Source organism: Raphanus sativus, chromosome 3 (assembly GCF_000801105.2).
Source record: "Raphanus sativus cultivar WK10039 chromosome 3, ASM80110v3, whole genome shotgun sequence".
Classification (NCBI taxonomy): Eukaryota; Viridiplantae; Streptophyta; class Magnoliopsida; order Brassicales; family Brassicaceae; genus Raphanus; species Raphanus sativus.
Window position 1 is genome coordinate 11,340,921 of NC_079513.1, and position 15,499 is coordinate 11,356,419.

Genomic DNA, 15,499 nt, shown 5'->3' on the forward strand with positions numbered 1-15,499 from the left:
ATAAAATACAAATATTAATTTGAATTTATCTGTGAAAATGAGGTTTTAATTATTAAATAAATCTCACACAATATATACAAAAATAATCATAAAACTATAACAAAATGATTTATTATTTTATATTGTTTATTAAATTAAAACATTAAACAAAATTCGTTGTAACGCACAGACTCATATCTAATACTTCATCTGTTTCTAATTGTAAGTAGTTTTGCTTAAAAGCACAAATACTTAGAAATTTTTATTTAAAAAAAAATAATCAATTAATTCAACCAATTATAAAAACCTAACATTGTTTCAATGGTCGCACAATATCCCAGCAATACAAAATATACATTGAAATATGAAAAAAAATTTTTTTTGATAAAACTATCTACAATTAGAAAAAAGGAGTATTAAATGAACAAACCTTATTAATAGTATTACTAATAAATAACAAATACAGTGTATTGTAACCTCACGTGTACCTCCCTGTAGACGATTGACACCCATTATTTATAAAAGTTCAAAAACCGAAGTTTCTCTCTCCCTCACTTTCGCCCTTTCCTCTTTCTCTCTCCTTCCTTCCCGTAACCCTTCCCCCTTCGCCTTCCCCTTCCTTCCCCCATAAGCAAAAGATTAAAATCTCTCCCATCTTCGTAGATTTAGCCATGGGATGCTTCGGCCGCACGGGTAAATCCAGCAAACGATCCGAGACGAAGAAGAAGAACAACATTAACGATTTCGCCAAACACAATAAACTCGAAATCGACGCAAACTGCGTTCGCAAGAGCGCAGATCGCGATTCGCAAACGGAACCTAGCTCAGGTATCGATTGAGAGATTCCAAAGCTAAGATCTCGCGTTTCTATTTAAGGCCACATTGCCATCAAAAGCCGTTTTCTAATCGATTTTTAGCGTTACGTAATGACTGCGTTTACTCGTCCTCTTGAATTGTTTGTTTGTTAGAGATGATTAGGTTTTATGTTCTTAAATTATATGATTTTTATTGATGTGTTTGTTTGTATTGCTTAGAAGGTAGTCCGAGTGGAGATGATGTAAACAAGGAGGTAACTACCGATGAGGATCAGTTCTCTTTGGACGCAAAGGATTCAAATGTGGAAGATGATGTTTCAGGGAAGAAAGCAGAGACTTTCGCCTTTGAAGAACTCTCCGTCTCTACCGGAAACTTCAGGTCTGATTGTTTTCTAGGTGAAGGAGGTTTCGGAAAAGTATACAAGGGTCTCATTGAGAGAATCAATCAGGTAATGGTTCTTGATCCAAACAATCAGTCTTGAGGTTTCATCAGTCCGTGAAATGGTTTATTTGATAACAGGTTGTTGCAATCAAGCAACTTGATCGTAATGGTGCTCAAGGAATTAGAGAGTTCGTGGTGGAAGTGATGACACTAAGTCTCGCTGACCATCCCAACCTTGTAAAGCTTATAGGGTTTTGCGCACAAGGTGTTCAGAGGCTACTGGTCTACGAGTACATGCCTCTAGGATCTCTTGAAGATCATCTCCATGGTATGTTTTATTTTATTATACTTCTCTATGCATATTTAATCATTATCTTTTTTTGTATTCTTTGTTTGGTCCTTAGATCTTCCTTATGGTAAAACCCCACTTTCTTGGAAAACCCGTATGAAAATAGCGGCTGGAGCTGCGAGAGGTTTGGAGTATCTTCACGATACAATGAAGCCTCCTGTGATCTACCGTGATCTAAAATGTTCAAATATCTTGCTCGGTGAAGACTATCACCCGAAACTCTCTGACTTTGGGTTAGCTAAAGTCGGACCAAGCGGGGACGCAACACATGTTTCCACAAGGGTTATGGGAACGTACGGGTACTGTGCTCCTGAGTACGCAATGACGGGTCAACTCACATTCAAATCAGATATCTTCAGTTTCGGAGTTGTCCTCTTGGAGCTTATCACTGGAATGAAAGCGATTTACAAAACAAAAGCGCGTAAAGACCAGACTCTAGTTGGATGGGTAATGGATAAAAGTTTCTTACTTTATAACTTTTCTCCTTTTTTTTTTCTAGTTAGCGTAATTAACACGTTTTCACGTGATTTTACAGGCGCGTCCGTTGTTTAAAGATAGGAAGAATTTCAAGAAAATGGTTGATCCCTTGATGGAAGGAGATTATCCGGTTAGAGGATTGTATCAAGCGCTCGCGATAGCTGCAATGTGTGTTCAAGATCAGCCTGGTATGAGACCGGTGATATCTGATGTAGTAATGGCTTTGGATCACTTGGCTTCTTGCAATTATGATCATAATCACAAGGAAAAGCAGTCTAATTTTACAGAGACAAGAGTCGATGTTGAAGACAAAAGAGTGATCGAATCTAATGTTTGTATGGAGGAAGGAAAACAAGAGATCAAGATATGTTCAGCACAAGCAAGTTAATCAACAACGGTTCTTTGTTTGAACAAAAAAAAAAACAGTTCTTTCCAAAAATTTGTAGAATGCTTCGTTTATATGAGCAACAATTTTGTTTCGAGCGATACTGTGGTTTCATGTAATATCGATTTTGGTTTCATGAAAATCATAATGGGACTGGGTAGAAGTTAACACCAAACCGGTGCAAACAGAGGCTAAAAACAAGAATGGTAAAAACTGAAAGTAGAATAGAATCTTGTTTTTAATGTGTGAATTAAAATGGTACACATTTTCTACTTTCAGTTACTATATATATATATATATATATATATACATACACATTATATTGTATAATTACATACATATTTTATAGGTAAAAATTATAAGACATACCAAACATATATATATTCTAATTAAATCTATACTATTAAAAGTTCGCTTTTGAGGCTCCATAAAGCGTACACATCAGCGTTAAAAAATTCTCCAAAAGATGCCACATGTCCTATTTTTTTTTAAAAAGAATATAATATAAGAAATATTATATTAAAATATCCATAATGTATTATTACCATTTATATTTAAAAATTAAATAAATAAATTCGAAAATTAGAATAAATATCCATAATTCGATATTATATTAATGGAGGGTTCCCATAAACCTGGCAACATTGTCAACACTTATGAACCTGAAGGAAGCCTAGGCCGTGAAATAATAGAACAGAGGAAAACAGGGGAGAAATCTAAACTATTAAAAGTTCGCTTTTGAGGCTCCATAGAGCGTACACATCATCATTAAAAAATTCTCCAAAAGATGCCACATGTCCTATTTTTTTTTAAAAAAGAATATAATATAAGAAATATTATATTAAAATATCCATAATGTATTATTACCATTTATATTTAAAAATTAAATAAATAAATTCGAAAATTAGAATAAATATCCATAATCGATATTATGTTAATGGAGGGTTCCCATAAACCTGGCAACATTGTCAACACTTATGAACCTGAAGGCACCAAACTCATTTGGGGAGTTACTTGTGAACAATCTCTTCTTCACAAGTAACTCCCCAAATTAGAACTATATAAATTTAAAACGCCTGATTTTTAAAATTTAGGTTATATGCTATTGAAAATATTCAATAATATGATTGAAGATACATAGGATTTTAAAAAAAAACTACTAATAAAGGGTACCTTTTGAGACTCCAAGGAGCGTTCACATCAGCGAAAACAATTTCGTCCGAAAGATGCCACGTGTCATTGTTACTAAAAAGGAAAAACAAATAAAAAATAAATATAAATATAAGAAAAACTAAAAATAAGTGGTAAACTTAAGAAATATAAATATGTACTTTCAATTCATATGTACTATTAATATATTTATGTGCTGAAATCAATTAAATATGGTAAATTTACAAAAATCAAAGAATTATAGATAATTTAAGTTAATATATAATATTTTTCGAAATTAACATAAAATATCTTATAAATATAATAAATAATTTAAAATGCAAGATATTTAAAAAATTAGAACTATATAAATTTAAAAAGCATTATTTTAAAAATTTAGGTTATATGCTATTAAAAATGTTCAATAATATAATTGAAGACACATAGGATTTTAAAAAAAAACTAACCATAATATGAGAAATCATTATTTTAGTTTAATATTTTCAAAAAGTAAATATTCCAAATCCCTACTAATAAAATGGATCTTCCAGACTCCACGGAGCGTTCACATCAGCAAAAACAATTTCGTCCGAAAGATGCAACGTGTCATTGTTACTAAAAAGGAAAAACAAATAAAAATTAAATATAAAATATAAAAAACTAAATAATAAGTGGTAAAGTTAAGAAATAGAAATATATACTTTCAATTCTTATGTACTATTAACATATTTATGTGCAGAAATCAATTAAATATGGTAAAATTACAAAAATCAAAGAATTATAGATAATTTAACTTAATATATAATATATTTTCGAAATTAACATAAAATATCTTAAAAATATAAAAAATAACTTAAAATGCAAGCTATTTAAACAACTAGAAGTATATAAATTTAAAACGCTTGATTTTAAAATTTATGTTATATGCTATTGAAAATATTCAATAATATGATTGAAGACACATATGATTTTTAAAAAATTAACCATTATATGAGAAATCATTATTTTAGTTTAAATTTAGAACGCATGAATTTTAAAGTTTAGGTTATATGCTATTGAAAATATTCAATAATATAACTGAAGACACATAAGATTTAAAACAATTAACCATAATATGAAAAATCATTATTTTAGTTTAATATTCCAAAAATGTCAATATTCCAAAATGTTGTTTGTTTCAAAATTAAATAGAAATCAATATCAAATAAGGAAAGCTAAAAAAGTAAAAGTTAACTGAAGATATAATAATTTTTCAAAAATTAAAAAAAAATGCAAAACTTTCCAATAATTATATCGATGACAATTTAAAACAGGTAATTTAAATTTTTGTATTATATGCTATTAAAAATAAGCAAAAATAATAAATCATATATATATATATATATATATATATATATAAGTTGATATCATAAATTACTGAAAATTTCGACATATTATTTTCTCACCAAAAATATGCCAATCATTTTCTCAATCTTTTATTTCTAATCAATGTTAATATTACCAAAACAATTCATTTCAAAATAAAATATAAATCATATAAAAAGTTAAACTTAAAAATTAAAAACATTATATATAAGTTAATTATGTTAAACTAATTTTTGTAAATTAACATAAAAATTACAAACAAATATAATTTTTAAATAAATATTGAAAGACTTTGATACAATAAAATAGAAATCAATATCAGATAAGGTAGGTTAACAAAAATAAAAAAAATTATACAAATTAACTTGATATTTATAATATTTTTGAAATTTAACATAAAAATGCAATACTTTAAAACAATTATAAATATATTGGTTTAAGATATGTGGTTTCAAATTTTAGGTTATATGCAATTGACAATATTAACAAATAACATATATTATATATAAGTTGATGTTATATATAATTGAGAATGTTCACATATTATTTAAACATAAGTATAACCAATAAAGATAATTATTAAATAAAACTTGGAAAACTTATAAATATGTAAATTCAAAACACGTAATTTAGAGTTTAGGTTATATGATACTGAAAATAACAAATAACATATATTATATACAAGTTAACTCCATAAATCATTGAATGTCAACATATTGTTTACTATATAATCTAAATGTATGAAAGATAACCGTAGATTAATTAGAAAATATTAATCTTCAAAAATAAAAAAATTTCAAATAAAAATACAATATGACTTGAAAGTACATATGATTTCAAAATTGAGATTGTTGTTCATTTGACGTGTTCATATAGAATTTACAAATATCATTGAAAATATACTAAATCAACATCTTAATTTGATATTTTTAAATATAAAAATATCAGAAAATATTTCTCTCAAAATAAAATGAATATAAAATAAAAGACAAAATTCTACATCAGATAATTAACTTGATATATAACACAACTGTTTTAAATTCCACATAAATTTTTAACTGGCCAAAAAAAAACAATTTAGAAAAACAAATTAAGTTTCAAAAAATTCAAATATTCATGTATGTAAAATTAAAATCAATACAAAACTACAAAAATATAAACAAAAAATGTTAAAATTATCTTGAAATTTAGATATATGTTTATATTAACTTATTGAAAATTTAATATATGAGATTTAGCAAGAAAAAACGAAAATATAATAGACAAATTTTAAATTTAACATTAAATTTATATTAAGGATACAATATTAGTTAGATGTTTCTTTGTTAAGAAAACCGAAGTGACATATTGTTAGAAACTAAATTAGAATAAAATTTGAAAACACAATATATTTTTGATTTTTAATTTGATTTGTAAAATAATAGAAAAATTTGACGTAAAAAATATAAAATTAATTATTTTTTAATCTAAAAATGAATTAAGCATTTTAAATATATTTAAATTATTTAATTATTTATACAGGTGTTTTCAAAAAAAAAAACAGATTCGAGTAGACGTTTGCCATCTTCATCGATCGACGAGACCATGTCGATATCGATCGACATCACCAGTTCAACCACGATCAACATGCACTCACTTACATCGATCGATACGGTATCAGTCAGGTATAATGTTCTAACTTGTTAAATTTCATACTTTCGCTTTATGTTTTTCGAATTACCGACTGTTTTACATTGGGGGTAGTGTAATTTAAGTCTGGAGGGGGATTACTAATGTTTATCTACTTTATGAGTCTTATTTAAAATATTTTTAAAAAGTTTTTATTGAGTCAAGAAGGGATGATAATCTATTTTGCTTTATTACTTGTCATCTAACCACTCTTTAGACCAATCTTAGATTTACTGATTGCAGAAGTACTATATATACTAAAGTGGATAAACCTATCAACTATGTTTGCACTTATTGAAAGTGTTTGAAGGAACCAAAGCTAACCTCCAACCTAATTTGACTTGATTTGCTTGTCTTGGGGTTTGGTATACAAGGGATTGGAATCCTCATGCAAGTCTGGAAGGTAAAAGTCTGTGTGTTTCTCGTTCCCTTCAATCTCTCTCTTCGGCATCTCAAAGATAAAAATAAAAGTTTGAGAGGATTTCATGAGAGGCAGAGGGGTAGGAGTGTCTCTCGCGACCCCATTATTCTAAATCTCAGGAATGATCACACATTGTGGAAGCAAGGGGTAGGTACATTACCGATGACCCCACTATTCGTCTACTCTTTTCCAAAAAGTATGAGTTACAAATGTATACAATGTCAATAAGATGGACTAGATGGCCTGAATCAACATCGACATTCATTGAACTTAAAACTAATAGATATTCAGAGAAGAGAGAAGAGGGGAGAAAGAGATCAGAGAAGACTGCAAGTCAGCTCGGCATGAATCATATCTTCAGTTGAGGATGGACCCATCGAGCTTTGTGAGCCTATTATCTTCTTTTTTCTGCTAAAAGCCCATTATCTTCTTCTCGACCACTTATTTTATTTTTTTTTGTCAACCCGACCACTTATTTTAAAATGCCGTCAATCCATAGTTGGTATGTGGAAAGTGAGTAGGTTGACATTAGAAAAATCAAAGTCGTTGTGTTTTGTACTTAAGCGTCTGATTTTCAAATAGCTTTAACCACCGAAACCTTTATTTTTCTGTTTTCTTCCAACGATCTTTGGAGCTATGCTATGGAACCAGTCATTTAATTCTAGACATCTTTACATTTCCACCACTATTTTTAATTCCCGGTTACCTCGACCACTAAAATTAATTCTCGATTCACTCGACCATTAAATTTAATTCCCGGTTACCTTGACCACTAAACATAATTCTCGGATCACTCACTTTGAAATACTATTAATCCATCTAGTTGCACTGTAGAAAGTGAGTGGTCTAATACAGTAGAAAAATCAAAGTCGATTATATGAAAAGTCGTCGATTGGAGACTTTTTGTGTTTCTATTTAAGCATGTGTTACAGTAGCAAAAAATTAAAAAAGCAATAAACAAAACAAAACTGTGGAGGGAACTGAAGCTTGGGTGACTACCTAAGCTATGTCGTTTGTAGTGGATGTCAATAGAGTCTCAGATACAGTAGCTAAAGGTGCAAATCAGTATGGCAGGTCGAGTACGAGCAGTCAAGATGAAAAGATCTACGAGAAATTGAAGAAGGCGGCTCAAGATGGGGATATTGGAAGACTCTACGGGTTGATAGGAGAAGATCCAAACATTCTATGTCACTTTGATAAAGTGCAGTTTTGTGAGACGCCACTACACACTGCAGCTGAAAGAGGGAAAACTCATTTTGCCATGGAGTTAATGATCCTTAGGCCGTCCCTTGCTTCAAAGCTAAACGTGTCAGGTTTCAGCCCAATGCATTTAGCCCTGCAAAACAACCACATCCGAATGGTGAAAGGTTTTATGGCAATTGACAGCAGCTTAGTAAGCATCAAGGGAAGAGGAGGGGCTACTCCTTTGCATCATGTGGCTCAGACAGGTGATGCAGAATTGTTAGGTGAACTCTTGTTCGCTTGTCCTTCTTCCATAGAAGACCTGACGATTAAATTTGAGACAGCTGTGCACATTGCTGTGAAGAACCAACAGTTGATGGCATTTAAGGTTCTGTTAGGATGGATCAAGAGAGTAAACAAAGAGGAAATTTTGGACATGAAAGATGAAGATGGAAACACAGTCTACCACATTGCTGCATCGATAAATCAGACTGAGGTAAACTGTCCCTCTTATCTAATTTAGTTCCTCCATGAAAGTAGAAAGGTATGCTTTCATGCATTAATGAGTTCGCGTATACTTATGTCTCATATTCAACTTAGCTTGATGTGTTCTCGAATTTTGCAGATAATGAAGATATTGGGAAGAATTGTTAAAGTAAGAGCCAAGAATTTGGATGGAAAAACCGCAATGGACATACTTCAAGCTCACCAATCGCCTTGTTTCCCCGAAGCAAGAACAATTTTACACAGTGTTAAAGAAAGACTACTTTTTCGTTCTACAACGACTCTTGCTGGATACTTGAAACAAAATCTATCTTTGATAGAGAGACGGAACAATATTTTGGGTCTGAGCAACTTGAGCTTAACTAGAGAGAAGTCTGTACTCACTAGTGACCGCCGGGATGCCATACTTGTGGTGGCTATACTGATAGCAACAGCGACATACCAGACTGGTCTCAGTCCTCCCGGCGGATTTACGCAGGGTGATAAAGGGGCTGGCAAGATGGTTATGTGGTACGCAGATGCCTACTTATTTGTTTGTCTTAATGGGTTTGCCTTCTTATCATCTATGCTTGTGATCATTGTCCTCATAATTGGACTCCCCATGTGGAAGCTAGTCTATGCTTCAGTCGCTGCTTTAGGTATCGCATTGCTAGCATCATACATCACAATATTGCCGGATAGAAACAGCCTAGTCGGAACAATATCAAGGCCCCTCATTGTCCTGGCAATCCCATTTTTTATTGGAATCATGTTGTTTTCTACTTTTATGGTATACATTGTTCATACACGTCGCCGCCACCGAGTGGACTTCCACGCGAGCTGCTTCAACATATCTGAAACAACGCATCCTGGCTATCTTTTCCTGTTTTGTGGGGTTTGTATTTGGATTGTTAAGTTTTACATGTCTCACGAGTAAACAATATGTATCAAAGACTTGTTATTTCAATAAACAAATTATAAAGTATTTATTTATAACTAATGTGTACTTAAAACATTTATTAAAATTTTAATATTTATTATTATATATCATATTACCACAAATATTGAATTTAATAAATACTTATATATTTTTCAAAATATATATATTGACTATTAATTTCGGATTTTTCGGGTTATCCGTTCAGATTCGGTTAATAACATTTCGGGTTCAGATTTTTTGTACCACCCTACAAGATCCGTTCGGATATTTTTACATTTCGGGTCGGATAACGGGTCGGGTTTTTTGATTCGGTTTGGATTTCGGGTTCCGAATTTTATGCCCATACCTATGTCTCATCAATGCTATTAAAATAGAAGACTCTTTTTTGAGGCGACTTTCTATTTCAATCATATTTACCATATTGTGCCATTGAATTATTTTTAGGCTATTGTTTTTATTTAATGTTATTTTTTTTGAAAAATTGTTGTTTTTACATTTTTGGAAAATCATTCTTTTGTTTAAAATCGTTTGATTTGGTTACTTAATTATTGAAATGAATATATCTCCTATATATTCTGCTAATTAATACGTAAATATCAAAACAAGATTTACCTACATTGACTCCGCTTTCTTCTTCATTAATAGTAATCACCTAAAAGTGAGCGAACAATTGATACGCTTAAAGGTACCAACTTTAACATTTTGTTTTGTTCAATTCATCAGTTACACTAACCTAAAGTTTGGTTTCTTTCTGGTTGTTGGTGCTACAATCTGAACATCTTCCTGGGCAGGTACGAGAGAAAACATGAACTTTATGTTTCTTGATCTGTGAGACGTAAGCAATTGTTGATGTAAAGATGTCCGTCCTGAATTAGTCGTTGGCATAGTTGCTGAAGCAGACGTCATGTTGAATGGTAAAAACCATGTGGAGTCGAGATGCTGAGCTGGAGTTGTGTAGACTTGGAGAGCAAGGGAGTATCTTGGAGAAAAGGCAAAGAAGAATAAGCTTGGGGAGCAAGTTTATGACTTAAAAGAAGAGGAATAAGTGCATTCCAAGAAGAGGTCCATATTGTGGTTCCTTGGAGACTAGGGTTTCAGGAACGTGGAGACTAATTGATATATGGTATTTTTCATATCATTGTATATTGTTTCAAATCACTAATTCGTGTCAGTCTAGTCCTTTTTGACCCTTTACAGGTCTGGAGTTGGTAGAAGAGAGAAGAGAAGGTGCATGAAGAAAAGATGTCCTTTTGGAGCATTCTTACGGAGAACACTCAAGTAGAACAGTCCCGAAACTGTTCTCTCTCAAGCGGAACAAGTAGACGGAATGATCCGGAAATTGTTCCCGACGAATATGGAAACTCCTATTTCGGGAATTAAAGCCATGTTGCCCTAATCTCTTTTCTGCTCATTGACGCCTCCATATAAAAACGCCATCTATCATCTTATTATTTTCTTACGCTAGTTTTTATAAGAGAACACTGAATTTGCGATTTGCAACTTTTAAGGGAGAAAAATCCATCCTCTGATAGAGAAGATCATCTGAACCCTATTGTTTACTACTCTGTTCTTATGCAATTTTATTCAGGATTTATGTCTTTAATTCTCTGCATCATGATCGAGTAGTAGCCTTGCTCGCCTAGGATTTTTAGGGTGTTGAGACATGAGCTAAACATAGATAAGCGATTCATAACTGTTCTTCATTCATAGTGTTCTTATTGCTTTCATTAAACTGATCACTTGATGTTAGATCTAAAGTTCATCACCTAGTTAACCGCTTAGGAGATAAATTGACATGTATTGAATGAGCTTAATATCCCTAATCAGCGAAAGTAGATATTAGGGTAGTAAGTGAACTAATCGGACCTGTTCTCTAAGGCTTGCAATCGATCCTCATCCTAACGACAGTTAGGTGGTGAGATCGATCTGCAAAGCGATCACTGCCACGACAGTGGAGTGTTCCAGCTGAGTGATCCGAGTTCTAGAAAGCACTTCATCGCGCTTGAATAATTGTTTGGCTCCAATTCAACACCCAATGAAATACCCTAGGCTAGCTCCTTGTTAAATTGAATCAATCTCGTGTTTTTACTTGTTAACTATTGTCTCTTTAAAACCAAAATCATATCTTCTTCTTAGCTTGATTTCAGAACTTATAGAACTAGAGTGTAGACTGGTCCTCTGGATTTGAATCTCAAATACTACAATTGCAACTGTTAACTTGGCAGTAGCAAGGATTCATTTTTAGTGTATCAAGTTTTGGCGCCGTTGCCGGGGACCAGATTTTTTTTTTTGCCTCTAATTTTCGGTTTCATATATAGTCTAAGATATCTAACTCGTGTTTATTTCTTTGTTTCAGCTGATGATCCAGGTGCATGACCAGTAGGCATACTCGGAGCAACGCACAAGGACCATTGCATCAGCTTACCAACGAAGAACTAGCGAGATTGGAACGACAGAACCGTCAACAGCCGAGATCTACGAACACCAACATGGGTGATCACCAGGATGATCTCACTGCTGCGTTTGCACTCATGCAACAGCAGATGCAGCAGATGCAGCAAACGATCCAAGCGCAGCAAGCTGCTGCCAAGCAAGCTGCTCTGAATGCTGCGAATCAGCAGAACCAACCGAAGGAGGTTGTTCAGATCGGCCAGAGAAACTTACTGCGTAATCTGCCTGCTACGCGATCTGCCATCAACCCTCCACCATGCACTAGGCAATACTTTGAGATCAAGCCAGCCTTGATAAGTCTGCTGCAAAGGAAGATCTTCAATGGCCTTCCTGCTGAGATATCGATGGACCACATTGAACACTTTGAGAAGATGTGTGGTTTCACTAAAGCGAATGGAGTACCACCCGATTACATCAAGTGTACTCTGTTCCCCTTCTCGATTGATGCGAAAGCTTCTCGCTGGCTAGATTACCTACCTACTGGATCACTCACCATTTGGGAACAAGTCTGATCTGCTTTCTTGAGTCACTTCTACACGAAATCGAAGACGACAGCTCTGAGACAGAAGATCGCAACCTTCAAACAGCTAGTAGACGAGCCGTTCTGTGATGCATGGGAGTGATTCAATGTCTACCGCAGAGAATGCCCACATCACGGTTTTGAGGAAGACTACCTGTTGGGAGTGTTCTACAATGGAGTAGGCTGGGAGTACAGGAACGCTCTGAACTCAGCCAGTAATGGAGATTTCATGACACAGTCCACTCAAGGTGCCTTCGCATTGATTGAGAACATGGCTTCAAGCTCAGCTGATAATAACCGCGAGACTGATCGCACTCAGTAGGTGAACAGCGTTGATAACAACAAGATTAATGAGCTCTCTGCCAAGGTCGATCAGCTGATTAAGAGCAATCAGAACCAAGTCTTCATCATGGAAGAATTCCCTCAGGATAAAGCAACCGCGGAAGGTACATCAGAGGCAGATCAGTCGGCTGAGGATCAGCATGAAGTAAGATATGTGAATGGGCAAGGATGGCAGTTCAAGAACTATCACCCAAACCCTAACGTGAGGAACAATCCCCACCTGTTCAACAACCCTAAACCAGACGATAATGCTCAAGGCAATCATGGTCAGAACAGTGGATACCAAAGGCCTTATGGAAATCATGGAAGAACCTTTGTCCTCAGCACAGCTCAGAATGTCCAGTTCCACAGCCAGAAACAGCCGGTTAATCAGCAGGCTACACAACCAGCTCAGACTGCTCCGCATGATGATATGAAGAGCCTCGCAAATATGATGAGCCAACTGCTCCAAGGTCAGCAGATCCAAGGAAAAGCACTGAACCAGGTCACCAACGACATCAACACCAGGATGAATCATATGTTCAATGTCCTGAGTGCCAAGTATGACAATGTCTCAAGCCATATGAGACAGATGGATATTCAGATTGCTCAGACTGCTGAGAGTGTGAAGAAACATCAAGGAACTCTCCCTGGAAAAACAGATAAAAACCCCAAGGAGTGCAATGCAGTGGGTCTAAGGAGTGGAAAGCAACTACCTGATCTGGACCCCAGAAGATTCACATCGGCTGAGAAAGGGAAGCAGAAGGAGTCGGATCAACCGCCTGAAGCTGTACCCACAGATGAGGAAGAGGCAGAACAACCTACTGAGACTGTTCCGGCTGATGCTGAGCGATCCGCTGGGGTTGTTCCACCGACTGCAGCACCTTCCCCTGCTCGTCAGTATGTACCAAAAGTACCCTAACCTGTTCCGGCTAAGGTTACACACAAGGATAATGAGGAGATGAAGTACAGGAAGATGCTGGAAGACCTAATTATCAAGCTTCCTCTGATGAGTGCGATCCAAATGATACCATCCATGCGTAGCTTTGTGAAGGGACTGATCTCTGGGAAGATATCTGATGACAGCGAGTTCATGATTGTCTCTAAGGAGTGCAGTGCAGTGCTCCAGAACAAAAGGATCAAGAAGCTGGGTGATCCGGGAAAATTTGTCCTCTCGGTTCAGATTGGGAGAACAGTCTTCTCATGCTCACTGGTCGATCTAGGGTCAAGCATGAGTGTTGATGCTGATGCCTATGCCAAGTCCTGGATTCAGCCAGGAGTATTGAAAGGATGGTGGCAAATCTAAGTCTGGGGGAGAATAGCGAGTCCAGCAAATCGGATGGAACAACCGTGCCTCAGAACCCGTATGTTCCGGCAGCTCAGACCGATGACTCATGGAGCGAACTTAAAGCTCCAAAGGTAGAGCTCAAATCCCTTCCCAAGGGACTCAGGTATGCATTTCTTGGACCCAATTCTACATACCATGTCATTGTGAATGCTGACCTGAACAATGCCGAGACTGCTCTGCTTTTGTGTTAACTGAGGAAATATCATAAGGCATTAGGTAATTCTCTAGCTGACATACCTGGCATTTCACCTGATCTGTGCATGCATAGAATACACCTGGAAGATGAATCGATGACTTCTGTAGAACATCAGAGGAGGTTAAACCCAAATCTAAAAGATGTTGTAAAGAAAGAGATAATAAAACTTCTAGAAGCTGGTGTGATCTATGCGATCTCTGATAGTAAGTGGGTTAGTCATGTTCATGTTGCACCTAAGAAGGGTGGGATCACTGTGATAACCAATGAAAAGAATGAATTGATCCCCACTAGAACAGTTACTGGTCATCGCATGTGCATTGATTTTCGTAAGCTGAATGCAGCGACTCGTAAGGATCACTTCCCACTTCCTTTTATTGATCAAATGCTTGAGAGATTGGCTAACCACCCTTACTATTGCTTTTTAGATGGTTATTCAGGTTTCTTTCAGATTCCCATCCACCCAGACGATCATGAGAAGACGACGTTCACATGCCCATATAGAACATATGCATATAGGAGGATGCCCTTCGGCTTGTGCAATGCTCCTGCGACCTTCCAACGCTGCATGATGTCAATTTTTACTGATCTGATCGAGGACATAATGGATGATTTCAGCATCTATGGAAGCTCCTTTCATGTATGTTTGTTAAATTTGTGCAGGGTGCTCAAGCGATGCGAGGAGAAGCATCTGGTGCTGAACTGGGAGAAATGCCACTTCGTGGCCAGAGATGGGATTGTTCTGGGACACAAGATATCAGAGAAAGGCATTGAGGTGAACAAGGCAAAGATCGAGGTCATGATGAGTCTGCAGCCACCGACTTCAGTGAAGGGAATCAGGAGTTTCTTGGGACACACTGGTTTCTATAGGAGGTTCATCCAGGACTTCTCTAAGATCGCGAGACCACTCACTCGACTACTCTGCAAAGAAGCTCAGTTCGACTTTGACAGCGACTGCCTAGCCGCATTCCACACGATCAAGGGAGCTCTAGTAAGTGCATCAGTTGTCCAACCTCCAGACTGGGATCTTCCTTTTGAGATCATGATAGAAGGACTGTGCAACATGGAACA

General features: G+C 35.2%; 2 protein-coding genes and 1 non-coding gene across 5 annotated transcripts; 2 read left to right on the forward strand and 1 right to left on the reverse strand.

The window, feature by feature from the left end:
• The first annotated feature begins 554 nt into the window (after positions 1 to 554).
• On the forward strand, positions 555 to 2,564 carry LOC108846258 (probable serine/threonine-protein kinase PBL6). Of its 3 annotated transcripts, none has more exons than XM_057004660.1 (5): positions 555 to 807; positions 1,014 to 1,243; positions 1,315 to 1,504; positions 1,632 to 1,972; positions 2,061 to 2,564. In XM_057004660.1, the coding sequence occupies exons 1-5, from the start codon at positions 651 to 653 to the stop codon at positions 2,388 to 2,390; spliced, it is 1,248 nt and encodes a 415-aa protein (XP_056860640.1). In that variant the 5' UTR covers positions 555 to 650; the 3' UTR covers positions 2,391 to 2,564. The 3 variants fall into 3 exon arrangements, with proteins under 3 accessions (XP_056860640.1, XP_018474985.1, XP_018474986.1); XM_018619483.2 differs by having other exon boundaries at positions 1,581 to 1,972; positions 2,061 to 2,562; XM_018619484.2 differs by having other exon boundaries at positions 1,017 to 1,243; positions 1,581 to 1,972; positions 2,061 to 2,562.
• Positions 2,565 to 7,932: 5,368 nt separating this feature from the next.
• Positions 7,933 to 9,651, forward strand: LOC108847012 (ankyrin repeat-containing protein BDA1-like). The gene is made up of 2 exons (XM_018620183.2): positions 7,933 to 8,668; positions 8,798 to 9,651. Exons 1-2 carry the CDS (start codon positions 7,997 to 7,999, stop codon positions 9,590 to 9,592), a joined length of 1,467 nt encoding a protein of 488 aa, XP_018475685.1. The 5' UTR covers positions 7,933 to 7,996; the 3' UTR covers positions 9,593 to 9,651.
• Positions 9,652 to 12,600: 2,949 nt separating this feature from the next.
• Positions 12,601 to 12,707, reverse strand: LOC130510240 (small nucleolar RNA R71). The gene has a single exon (XR_008943920.1). It is a non-coding gene; the product is annotated as a small nucleolar RNA R71 (small nucleolar RNA).
• Between the last annotated feature and the right edge of the window lie 2,792 nt (positions 12,708 to 15,499).

Coding starts and splice junctions, on each gene's coding strand:
- LOC108847012 (XM_018620183.2), top strand. CDS start 7,997: ATGTCGTTTGTAGTGGATGTCAATAGAGTCTCAGATACAGTAGCTAAA. Junction 8,669..8,797: donor CATCGATAAATCAGACTGAG/GTAAACTGTCCC, acceptor CGAATTTTGCAG/ATAATGAAGATATTGGGAAG.
- LOC108846258 (XM_018619483.2), top strand. CDS start 651: ATGGGATGCTTCGGCCGCACGGGTAAATCCAGCAAACGATCCGAGACG. Junction 808..1,013: donor GCAAACGGAACCTAGCTCAG/GTATCGATTGAG, acceptor TGTATTGCTTAG/AAGGTAGTCCGAGTGGAGAT. Junction 1,244..1,314: donor TCATTGAGAGAATCAATCAG/GTAATGGTTCTT, acceptor ATTTGATAACAG/GTTGTTGCAATCAAGCAACT.